We start from the raw sequence: 12,543 nt of genomic DNA on the forward strand, positions 1-12,543 counted from the left end.
AAAAAAAGCTATACGGGTAGACATCAGTGTTAGTTTCTTCCCTTAGGAATCCAGTGATGAGACAGACCCCAGTCAAAGGTCTCCTCTTTAGCTTTAGCACAGTGAAATCCGTCCCAATGGGAGAAGGTAGAATGGTTGCATTTGTTGAATGAATAAAAAGTGCATTTTGATTTTGCTCAGATTATACGCGTGTATTCTAATACCTAAGTGATTGTTTTGCTTCGGGTTTTTTTTTTTCTCCCTTTCGGTGTCGGGATGCCAGGTTTATATTATCGGTGTTTTGGAGGTATCACCACAAGTGGTGGTCCGTCCTTTGGCCTCCACATGAGTACCTGAGCATCATTGGCATTGGGTTTGACAAGGGCACTGGGTGGTATTGGCTCATTCTTGCTAAGGACCTGGGGCTGCTCTTGAGCAGAGGGCTCCTGCAGCTTGGCACGCTGCCCCAAGGGTCTGCTGGGATTCACCTCGATGCCCAGCCTCATGCGCCATTTGATAGTCTGCAAGGTCACCATTTCGTTGGTAGCCGTGTTGGTTGCAACCAGCCAGGTGGTGAAGCTTTGATCCCGGTGAATGCTTGTGAGTTTGGCCACGTTGCTCTCGCTGACGGGCACTGCCCACGTCACGCTCGGGTAAAAGTTGTCGTTCATGCTGATGTTGAACTTGGACTCCTTCTTTGTGGGACCCACGATGGTGCAGGTTTCTGTCGTGTTTCCATACCAGGGATAGTTCACTCCATCTGAGTCACTGATGGCCTGGATTTTACCGTCCAGTAGGTCCGGAAGCTCCCAACTTGACCTGCCATAATCAACAACAAATTATGGATAATGCGTTAATTAATTAGTTTAGAAACATGCCGGACTTCAAGGAAGGAGAGGAAGGAGTCGTGAATGCATTCCCCCTTTAGCTTTTACTGGAATTTGTGCCTTTCACGCCATCCTGCCAAAAAAGCTCATCCCTGCCATTAAAACTGACTGCACATTTCCAGGACTGATCATGAAAGTCTGTCCTGCTGTTGAACACCACTGAGGAACCATCACCTGGCAGGGCCAGGGCTTTCCTCGCAGGGACCGGTGGCTACCTGGAGCGGTTCAAAATATGTTGGTGTTTACATTAGGCTGCAGAGGGTAGGTGCTCAGAAAAGCTCCAGTGTTGGAGAAAATCCAGCGTTGCAGGTATCTTCTTGCAGCTCCTTGGCTGTCTGAGCATGGCTGAACACAAGGACTTGCTCCAGCGCCGCGTTCAGGATCTCAGCTCTTGTGCCGGTGAGAGCAGGGCTCGGGGCTGAGTTTCTTTCAATAGCGCAAAATCTCCCGTGTTGGCAGAAGAACGGGCAAGCTCAGAGCTGGCCCTGGGGCTGAGGTGACAGAAGACCTAAGCGCTGGAAGTAAGATCAAGGACTCAACTGGACCATAAAGCTTCCCACTGCCCCATTCTGTTCTTTCGTTTCAGTCCCTACCTGCAAACGCTCATTTTTTCTCTGGATAAGCCACTGTCCCTCCCCGCTGTCTGCCTGGCGCTGGAAGTGCAAGCCATCCTTCTCCAGCCCTAGGAAGGACCCAGTTCAAAGGCTGCACACCAGGCTCCGGGCTGGGGATGGTATTACAGTAATCAGAGAAACTGGGGTCAGCCAGCTTGTAAAACTGCCTGAGCCAGTTGTCTGTGTGCTGTGCTTGCGAGACTGACAGAAAGGTCAGTCTTTCTAGCAAGAGAGTAAGTGAAAATGGTCCTCCGTCATCTTGTAATGCTGATGCACAACTCTGATTTTTTTATTAACTTCCAATTTAATTTTTAAGATTAGATTTGCCAATAGAAGCAAACTAAGTGTCTCAGAAAAAGGGTTAGATATTTGCAGAGTAAAGGCACGAAGATGGCATAACCACAGACCACGTGCTCAGCGCACGCGAGGTATTTTAAGGACATTCTTTTAAAAACCAGGCTGATAGAGGTGGCTCTAATACACCTTCTCCCTCTCGCTTACGAATCAGCTCTCCCTGCCACCCAGAGACGATGTCCCCGCCGTCGAAGCGGCAGCAGGGGCTGTGCGGCGGCGGCAGCAGCTCGCTCCCAGCAGCTCCCAGCGTGGCATTTGCACTTGACCCCGCCGTGGGGCTGGGATGCCGAGCTGTGCACCAGCCCCCCGAGCCCTGCGGCTCCCTGCTGCGGGCTGTGCCACGGGACACAGTTTATCTTGGGAGGGAGACAGAGGGGACGCGCTCAGGCTCGTCAGACTAACTGTCCAAGCCTTTAATAAGTCCGGTGCTGCGGCTTAAAATAGCCCCTTGACTGAAGCGGGGGCTGCGGCCGGGCGCAGGCAGGCGGGGGGGGGCACGCGTCGGGCCTGGTCGGCTCTGACCCAGCTTTGGGATGAGCTGCTCCTCTCCACTGGCCAGGACTAATGTGACTGTCTCACAAGGCTGTTCTGATTGTTAATTAGTTAATGACCGTGACGTGCCTCCATGTTTGTAACCACTGGATCATTCAGCAGTTAGCTGTAAATGTCTGGCTGTAGCTAGAAGATGCCGTGGGGGGATTTAAAGATCTCATTTATCTTTTTTAATGCGAGCGGGGGTCCTAGCAAAAATCTGCCCTGTGCCACGGCAGGCGCTGGGCGAAGGGCCGCACCGTGCGAGAGGCAGCTGGTTTGCAGGTTGGATGGCCTGGCAGGAACCCAGAAGGTTAAGGGCAAGGCAGAACACGGGCTGCTCCAGGGGATGCAGGGATGCTCCGAGCAGCAGGACCAGGGGTTAGCAGCAGCCGGGGGTTATTGAAGCGCAACGTCTCCCCGCGCAGATTTACGGGCTGCTGTCAGCTATGGCACCGCGGCTGCAGCAATCCTCTCCTCCTGAGCTCATAGCCAGCAGGCAGAGGGAGTCCTTTCCCTGGAAGAAAATTTTTAGCGAAGGCAGCCAAAAGGAGATCCCTGAGCAGTCCTGCCAGGACCCCCAGCCACTGGAGAGATGTTTATACGCTCTGCTCTCCAAACCGGAGTCATCCCGGCTCACCGTCCCCCATGCTCTTCAGGGAGAGCTGAGACGGGGAAGGCTCCGGGGATGTTGGATGAGCTCAGCCCTCGGCGGGCGGATGAGCGGCGGTCGCGCTCTGCAGCCCCCCACCTCCTCCCTGCCGCACAGCTCGGCTCTGAAACACCATCTGGGGGCTCTTTCTCTCCCTCTCAGCAGACAGTTTAGGATTACTTTCCATTCAGACGGTGGCCGGTACTCAGCTTGGCTGTCGCCCGGGGATGAGATGTGACAATTTCCTAGAGGTTTACCCTGGGACAGGCGTGGTGCTAAGGTGCAGCCACAGCATCTCTGCGGGTACAGAGGTGCCAGACTGGGACCTGGGATGCTACAAGAGGATGATAACCCTCCTGGGCTGCTCCAGCCTACTCAGATCAGAGGCTGGTGGGCGAAGGGCAGGAGAATCAGGTAGAGGATGCTCAGAAACTGCAGGTCAGCTAAGAGCTGCTTGTCCCCATCTTCATTGCCAGTAGATGTATCTGACCCCAGACCAGTACAGAATTGCAGGACCTTCTCAGGATTTGCCTAGAGTTTAAACGAGAGCAAAAAGGTGGAGCTGTGTCAGGGCCCAGGCAGGTTGCTGAGGGCAGGATGCTGCCTGCAGAGCCTGAGAAACCCCACCACAAAGCCGAGCGTGTTCGTGAGCAGCGTGGCTGTGCTTAGGTGGCTCAGAAGTGCACCCTGCTTAAGAAAAGGCGTGGGCAGGAACGGGGAAGAAGAAACTGGCCTGTGTTTCTTCGTGGAGCATGCTACCGAGTGTGGTTAACCCTGGGGTTTCAAAGCCATCACGCTTTATCTGTGCAGCTTAGTAACAAGAAGAAAAATGAGGCCTTATGATGATCCCATGACTGGAGCAAAAGCAGAGGCTGCACGATGGTTGCTGCTGCTGGTGGTTGCCCCTTGCCTGCTGCTACAGCAAAGCCTGTATGCCAGCCAGGCTGGTAGCCTTTGCTTGCATAATGTGTCCATGTTAAATAATATGCCAACAACTGGCCTTTTGGATGATTTTGGAAAGAACGCTGTGGAATGATCTTTGGCTGCATCAGCATCTTTCTGTGGTGGTGTCGAGCCAAGGAAAGACCAGAAAGTGCCCAGTAAACACTTTGCTGACAACAGCAGGGAAGAGGCATGAAAAGAAACCAAGCTATCTGGTTTCACGGATTCACTATAGCTGATCAGCTCCAAAATCAGTAGATTCTGGCTTGTAATACTGACAAGCTTGTCTCTGCCACTTCTGAAACCTTCAGAGTCAGTATGGGCATCACCAGAGACTGGAGCTGCCAACAAACCTCTCTTAACAAATGGCTTCTTGCTACCAGAAGGAACTTTGAGCTATTTCTTGTGGCACAACTGTAGCCCTGCTGCTGACAGCCAAGCAGCTTTGTGTAGGTTTTAGCCTCCTAGTCCTCATCCAGATATGTTTCTTCCTATTCTGTCACGCGAAATGAAGCCCCCAGCTCATCCCGAGCCCTCCAGATGGCTGCCCCACAGCACAAACCGCAGCAATCGCTGCAGCGGCCTGTGCAGTGACAGCAAATCCAAGCACAGCAGCCTCCAGCCCTGCGCATCCAGCAGCGACACGAGTATATTCAGTTAACCTTTTCAGACAGGCATCAGGCACTATTGCATCCTCAGCCCCAATTCCTTAAAGCCAGCTCCTAATCAGTCACAGGCCAGACGGACTTGCACAACCTCGTGCTTTCCAACACCCTTCCTCTCCACCAGCTCCCCAAAGAAGAGGAGCCCCGCTCAGACGCAGACTGTGCTCGGTGCAGGTACCAGTGCCATGTGTGGGCGCAGCGAAAAGCCGTCTCGGGTATTTCACATCCCTGCTCCTACCTGCCTCCCTCCGCCGCTGCGCCTGTGCTGGTGACTAGCTGAAAGAAAGAAAACCTGATAGTCGGAGCTGCTTAATTTTAAATTGTCCTTTACAGCGCCTCTCTCACCTACTGCGGCATGTCAAGCAATTCAAGCCAGGGTTATAGCGAAGAACAGGAAGGAAATTTAAGATGTTGTTCCCCAGCTGTCGGAGCCACGCTGCTGTGGTCCCTCTTTCCCCCGTCCTCCAGCTCCATGTTCCTGCCTCGTCTCTTGAACTGGCAGTGACGTTTGATGCATGCTGGCTCAGGGAGTAGAACTAGCAGAAAACTGGCATTAAGAAAAAGGGACAAATTTCTGCCAGTTTAGCTGAGCAGGCTCAAGTCAGACTGGACAACCTATTTAACTGGGCTAAGGTGCGTGCTTACAGCACCGGTAAGGGCCAGGGGCCACGCAAGCGCAGCGAAGCCTTTTCCTCGAAACCCCTGGGGGGTAAATTCCCACGGGGAACTGACCTCCCTTCGCTTCCCATGGAAAGGATAACCTTTTTTTTCCTTTGGTGAATCTGTTTTTGATTGTGTTTTCCCTCCCGAGGACTGGGGGTTTATTCTCTTGACAAGTTGATTTCTCGAGTTCATTGTGTCTCTGCTGCAGGGCACAGAAGATTTAATCTCACAAGAGAGAGATGCCCAGTAACGTAAAGCGATGATGTAATGCCGCCCAGCTGCCCCATCGGGTCCTCCAGGGGAGAAATATCTACCTGAAACTTCTCCAGATTCTTGGCTGATCATATTAAAACTCCAATTTATTTATCTCTCTGTTTTGCATATCTCCATCTGCACCGCTTCTTGCACATCTCCATGGAGATGAAGAAACGAGGCTGGATAATGCCATGCCGGCGTTGCCCAGCCGCTGACACGGGTCCCACTAGGTGCTGCACGACCAGGCGCAGAAACCAGCACCCACCCCAGGAGATCCCAGCAGGGACCCGGTCCAGCTGCTCCTGTGCAGGTCAGAGCTCTGCGGCCTGATCCTGCTGCCTCCCACTGCACAGCGGCATCCTTCCCTAAGGATACAGGGTAAAACCCCGCTCGGGGGGAGCAGTAATACCAGCCATGGGGCCCAACAGGAGTTTGCCCCAGTTCTGCGCAGAGCGGAGTCAGAGAGCACATCCACATCCTCATGCTGGGAGTTTTCATGTTCCCAGCAGCATCTACTGCCTTACACATAAAATAATGCCAGCATTTACGTGTTACCTGAGCTTTAATTATTTTCCTTTACATTTAAAAACGCTGCATTTAGCCCCAAAATTGTCAGTGCCACTTTAAACGCGTGTCTAAATTATCCCCTCTGTACCTAACATCCCTATAGCAGCGTTATGCACAGCTCCATCTGCTCCAGTATTTCTCAGCTGTTTCTGTCCTCAACATAACGGCCAGCTTACACACAGCTAACAACTCCGGAGCATAAAAGTGAAAAATTAATCCAAAGCCTGCTGTAAGTATTGATGCTCCAGTTGACCCACTGATTTTTGATTATTTGGAGTTTTCTGTTTGCCCATCACCACAGTGATTAAAAATATGTATGTTATGTTGCAGTAGTCTCTCTTCATCATGGAAAGTTGGGACAAATACTCCGTTGGCATAAATCAATGCAGCTCCGTGGAAGTCAGTGGGATTACGTTGAGTTACACCAGCTAAAGGCTTGGCCCATCCTTTCAGATAGGTTTGTGTCCTGTCTCTCTCTCTCTAAAGGTCTTCCAAGAGCATATTTCAATGGCACTAAAAGAGGCCTTTCCTCCCAAACGCCTTTATTTACAGCTTTCAGATGGTGACGGGTCTATAGAAAGAGAGTGGAGGAGCAGACCAATTCCTACTTATGTTTGGGTAACTCTTTTTTTTATATCAGTTAAATGTCAATGAACCTCCTAGGGAAAAATCTTTGTTTCCATGATTTTCTGGCTAATAGCTCTCCTACATAGCTGCAGTGTTTAATTCCAACTACCCGTTTACAGCACTTAGCTTGTGGATACAACTTTTTTGTCCCAAAGCATTCCAGCAAGGGAAGACCATACCAAATCCTCATTTTAAACACAGGGGAACTCAGGTGCAGAGAAATAAAAGGACGCGTCGAGGTTTGCAGCCCACAGCAGCACTGGCAGAACAGCTCTCTGCCCGGTCCCCTTTATTTCAGTGGATGTGAGCTGTATTTACATACAGTAGACTTTTCTGTTTTCCTTTGCAGCTGGTTGCTAAAGACAGGATTTCTAAATGAGCCCGAGAATTACACATGCAAATCCCAAAGGCCTGGAATTGGGAACATCTGAGCAACAAATTGTCCTTGCTAAAGATGGTGTTGGAGCCAAAAAGCCTACAGATTTTGGGCCTGTTGTAAGTACTTTAAAAATCAAGATAAGCTGGTCTTCTCCTTTGCTGAGCCTCACTGCTGGTGTTTGCCAGGTGCTAGTTTGCTTCTCAAGGCACTTTCTGCTTGAGCAGAGAGGGGACGTGGGGACGGAAGGGGGGGACGGCCTGTCACTTACGTGCTCCTCTGCACGCCCTTCCCTCTGGTCCACATCTTACAATGCGTATTCGCTTTACGCCTGAGATGCCGAACCCGGGTCCTCATCTGGGCTTACAGGCAGAAGGGAGGGAAGAAGGGCCAGGGTGTGCGTGCAGATGTTCAGGCCGTCAGGAAGGCACTGCATTAAGTCAGAGTTTGTCCTGCTCTCCAGCCCTGCTCCGTGTTCCCAGCCTCCCTCAGCCCTCCTCATTCCCCATTTTTTAAGCCACCCAGAATGACCCTCGAGGGGCTGAGCCAGCATCCCCCTGACACAGGGCACTTCGGATGAGCAGACCAGATGAGGAAACCTGTCCTTCCCGTCCTTCCTCCCTTGCCCCCAGAGGCTGGGCAGCATCAGCACCTCCAGCCACCAAACCATCTGCCAGCACCAGGCTCTGCGGTCAGGTTTTGTCCCCGTGGCCGGACAGACAGATTTCTGCTGCACCGGGAGGCTGCACCTCGTGCTGCCCAGCACCGTGAGTTGCAGAATTGCTGTTCTGTGCAGGCATTTGGAGATTAGGTGCTGCTGCTGATTTCACTACGGGCCAAAGCCTGTAACAACGTTTGGTGAACAAACTGGTGGGGGACTGGGAAGAGATGACTTTTCTCGGTAGGGAGGTGACATTTTAATTTGACTCATTCCTGTCTCACTATGACTGTCTGACCAGTAACACGGGGTTTTTGGTGTGCAAACAGCCCCTAGATTCCCCCTACCTTACATGTATGCCTATATATTCCCACTCTTACATTACCCAAAAGGAGGGTCATGTGAAATTTTCACCTTGCTCCAAGGTGATGCAAAGGGTTTAATTATCAGTGGGTTAAATCCATCTTGTTCTTTCCTTGTGGGCTGCCTTGCTACCGTGGGCAAAGCAAGGATTCCTCCTGTGACGTTCAAGTCTGCTCCCAGAGCTGGTGGGCTACTGAGCTGATGGGCTACTGAGCTGACGGGCTACTGAGCTGACGGGCATGGCCCACTGCAGCAGCAGTACAGCACGCCAGGGACGGCACCATGCCACAAGTGTCAGCCCTCGGGTTTCCCTGGGGCTCGTCAGTGCGCAGTTTTACCCCGTAAGGGATGGGGAGGGATGCGGACGAGAGGAGCTGGCGGTCAGGGGAACCCCTCGTGTAAAACATGTAGCAAAACAGGGGTGCCTGTCGTGGCAGGGCTGACCTGGGATTTCAGGATCTCCAGTGCTGCTCAAAAGCTGTTGTGAAATATAGTATTGCTTTTGGGTCCCTAACAGAACAAGTGGGTTTTGGTTAGGGCTTGGGCACATTCCCATTAGAAAAGAAGAACACCTACTCCTTTAAAAGGGCAGGGACAAGCTCCCCTGTATTTTAAACATATGAGAAAGTCCTGTTAAGTTTCAGAAGAGCTGGGTTTTAAAATCAAACCAACTGGATTATAATTTTTTGGCTTAATCCAGTATTTCCCAGCCAGGCCATGGTCCTCCCACTCTTTCTTCCCGCCAGGCAAACGCACCCGCACGCGCTCTTGGAAATACTTACATTCCCTGTTCCCCATAGTGATTGTAAAATTCCATGTGGCTGCAAGCCTGGATCCAGCCCACGATCCAGGTCTCCTTCTTGGGAATAGGGGGCACCAACACTTGCGCAGAGGCTCGGAAGTGAGGGGTCCGGTAGCGCAGGACCACGCTGGAGGACTCGTCGATGCTGGTGGGAATGGGATCGATGGAGGCTTTGACTTCAATCACTGAAATACTTTCCCGGAAAACTTTGGATTTGCAGCTAATACTCTGAATACAGCCCATGGCATACCCCGAGTACAGTCCGACGCAGCTCCTAGGGTACTCCAGCAATCCTGGGGAATATTAGGCATTGAAATTATCTGGTGCTAGATCAATTACAGATCTTCTTGGTTTGTAATCTCAAAACTGATATCCATAGGATAGAAAATTCGTCATGTAAAGCCTTAATTTGAGTATCTGTCTTACAAGTACTGCTCCTATTTTTGAGGTTAGCTGCACTTCAGAAGCAAAAGGGCCTTTAAATTTTTTTTTCCCTTTTAACGACCCATTAAATCTCTCACTCAAACAGTCTTTGGGTTAAAAAAAAGGTCTCTTGAGTTCAATAAATAACGGTGGTGTTCTTAGCTGATATATTTAGTCCTTCCTTTCCTCAGATGCGGTCTGTCATTCACCATCAAACGTAGGGCTAGCCGGTATTTCCCTTTATTCTTTGGATGAAAAGCAGAATGTTGATAGACACATCTATATAAATAATGAAATAGTTTTTAGCCCCAGCTTGTCACAACCGGTGTGGATTTCCACTTCCTGACTTGCAGTTGTTCATAACTTCCTTTCGCACAAAATTACAATAATAACAGAAAGAAACGACGGGTGGAAAATGCAAAAAGTAGCCAAATCTCCGATTTTGGAGGCTCCTCCGCCAGCGATCTCAGGGCTGCGGGGATTCTTCTTTTTTTTTTTTTTTTTTTTTTTCCTCTCCTTAGAAATAGCCGAAACCATAAAGAATAAATCGGAGGTCCTGGTCACGCAGGCGGGCTCCGGGGGCTGCGCAGCGGGGCAGGAGGCGGCGGCGGCGAGCCTCCCCCGCTCCCCGCCCGGGGCCGCGCCGCTCCGCGCCCGCTCAGCGCCGCGGAATCGCCACCCGTGACATCCCGCCGCCACGCACCGGCCCGGGGGGCGCCGGCCCCGCGGCTGCCCTTCCTCCTCCTCCTCCTCCTCCTCGGCGAGCGGGTCTCCGCAGGGGTCTCCGACCTTCCTCCTCCTCCTCCTCCCTCTGCTGCTGCTGCTGCCGCCGCTCCCGGGCGAGCCGGCTGTGGCTCAACCGGCGGGGCTCATGGGCGGGCGGCGGGGCTGCCCCGCACACGCGTGGGCCCCGCGGTCCTGCAGGGCGTCACAGCATCCCGCGGCGGCGGGGAGCAGCGCCGAGCCCCGGCCGCGCCGCCGAGCCCCGGCCGCCGCGCACCGCGCCGGGCTCCCCTGCGCTGCGCGGGGGCGAGGTGCGGCGGGGGGGGGGGGGGGGGGAGGCTCCTTCTCTCGCTCTTTTTTTTTTTTCCTTCGCCTCTTTGCTAGATGCCCGGGGAGGTGAGAGGAGCAGGATCGGTGCCTCCGCCTCCCGGCTGCCGCAAGCTTCCTCTCTCGCAATACATTCATGCATACGGGGACGGCGCCGGCCCCGGGTCTCAGCCTCGCCGGTGGAGCAGGGGGGTGCGGGGGAGGGAGGGGGGGGGGAAGCTCCCGCTCCGGTCGCCGCCGCAGCGTCAAAAAGGCAACCGGGTCAAACTTTGCAGAAACTCGCTCGTAGCCTTTCCGTGGCCCCGGGTGTGCCCGGCCGCTCCCGCCGGCTGCCCGGGCAGGGACCGCCGCATGACAGCGGCTCCTCCGCCCCGGCCAGCCCGGCGGCGGGACTAGCAGCAGGTCTGAGCCCCCCCCTCTCCCTGCCTCCCCGTCCTCCCTCCTGCGCCCGGTCCCATCCCTCCCCCTGTATTTCGCTTTTAAACTGCAGCTGTTGAAGCTAAACCTCCTTTGCAAAAAACAGCATTTCCTCCCACATGTCCGTGAATTGTGGGTAATGTAGTTTTTTTTAGAAACGTCTTTTTTCCCTTTTTTTTTTTTAAATTTAACTGCAGTGTATTTTCTCTTGGGTTTTCAGATTAAGATTTTTCTCTCCCGGCTGGAGCTTGGTTGGTAGATTTGGTAAAGGGATGGTCTCCTTATTTGCAAAACCTGTAGCCCTAGGCTGGATGGGCTGTGATTCAAGCAACTAGAAATGCAAAGCTCTCCATAGCAGCAGAGGGACTAAGGAGTAGCTGGAATAGAGAGTGAGAAGCGTCTGAGGCAGCAGTGGCCTGTAGGAAAGTTGTAAACTTCTATTACGGACAGTTTTAGGAGTAACGTTGCTGGCTGGTCCTGCTGACCATCAGCCAGCTGAGGATCCGAATTTCAAGAGCTGAGCACCAGGTGAGGTGCGCGTGTCCAGCTTTTCGGTAATAGCTGCTGTACGTCGAGCGTTACGCAGAGCTCTGGGTGTGCGTGTCCTCCGTCGCTTGTTTCTAAATAGGAAACCTGGGGCACTGAGAGGTAAAAATTTCTTTGCCGGTGCCACTTGCGGTATGGTATAGCAGCGCAGAGCTAAGTAAATGTCTTTTAGTCCTTCCCGCCCCACACTCTCAGCAGGCTTGATGATTAGCTCACGCAGTGCCTGGCGTTCTTCAACACTGTGCACTTGCTGTCTGCCCTCCGGCAGGTCGGAGAGACCGGAGCTACTGGGTGATCCTGACAAGTGAACGCCACAGGACAAGGGGAGGCAGATTTGCTCCTTTCCACCCACAGCAGGTGGAAAAAACACACTATATTGTTATGGTGTTCTTCTGCACATTTCTCAAAGCATTGGCTAAGTATTTATTGTAAACTTCCCGATCTCTGTGAAGGGCACAATTATAGTCACTAGCCCTGCAACAGATAAAAAACTAAGAACGCACCCAAGTTACAAGCAAGCAACTTACTATCGCGTAGTACAAGAAAGAATGAAATTAGCATCTCCGAATGAAATATCCAGTTGCTTCAGCAGCCTCCAGAAGGTGCTGAAATCCTTTGACATTTCCAAGACTCTTTCACACTTTTCAAACAAGCTTGTCACAGTTTCTCAGAGCATTATGAATCTGGTGAAACTGCATATTCTGCGACTCTAGTTTCACTGAAGCTTTAGCCAGGTCTTGCTTCAACTTGGCTGTCTCTGGTGTTCTAGTCAACTAGGAAATTGCATTATCTCATTCTAATTAAATCAGCTTTTCGTCTTCAGCTGGAGTTTTCTTTGGGTTTTAGTCGTGCCTGTCTCCATCGCGCTGCCGTGAGTGATTAAGGCATTAGCACACTCCACCCCAGAGTGGCTGCATGAAGCCGTGCGCAGAACGGTGCCTGTGCCCGAGAGCGCGGTGCTCGCTGATGGACTTGCTGGAGATGTGAGGCCAAGCTGTGATAAGTAAGAATTAGGAGTGCCTACTGATGCTGTGAGTTGCGTTTCCTTCTGCTGCTCATTTGATACGCCTGCCCATGTCTCATCGTAGCACGGCCATGCTCCGTTCCTGCTATTGCTCCCCCCGGCATCATAGCCTGCACTGTGCCTTCATGTCCTTCCAGCACATTTTCCA

The 12,543-nt window shown here is 52.3% G+C and overlaps 1 protein-coding gene across 1 annotated transcript; it reads right to left on the reverse strand.

The window, feature by feature from the left end:
• Nucleotides 1-269: 269 nt before the first annotated feature.
• On the reverse strand, nucleotides 270-9,265 carry FAM78A (family with sequence similarity 78 member A). The gene is made up of 2 exons (XM_050908075.1): nucleotides 8,916-9,265; nucleotides 270-798 (listed from the first exon to the last, which is right to left on the reverse strand). The coding sequence occupies exons 1-2, from the start codon at nucleotides 9,176-9,178 to the stop codon at nucleotides 270-272; spliced, it is 792 nt and encodes a 263-aa protein (XP_050764032.1). The 5' UTR covers nucleotides 9,179-9,265.
• Between the last annotated feature and the right edge of the window lie 3,278 nt (nucleotides 9,266-12,543).

Source organism: Gymnogyps californianus, chromosome 18, assembly GCF_018139145.2.
Source record: "Gymnogyps californianus isolate 813 chromosome 18, ASM1813914v2, whole genome shotgun sequence".
Classification (NCBI taxonomy): domain Eukaryota; kingdom Metazoa; phylum Chordata; class Aves; order Accipitriformes; family Cathartidae; genus Gymnogyps; species Gymnogyps californianus.

Bases quoted from the DNA above. Each gene is read 5' to 3' on its own strand.
- FAM78A (XM_050908075.1), bottom strand. From the start codon at position 9,178: ATGGGCTGTATTCAGAGTATTAGCTGCAAATCCAAAGTTTTCCGGGAA. The intron at 799-8,915 runs GTAAGTATTTCC...TGATTATGGCAG, and splicing joins CACTATGGGGAACAGGGAAT to GTCAAGTTGGGAGCTTCCGG.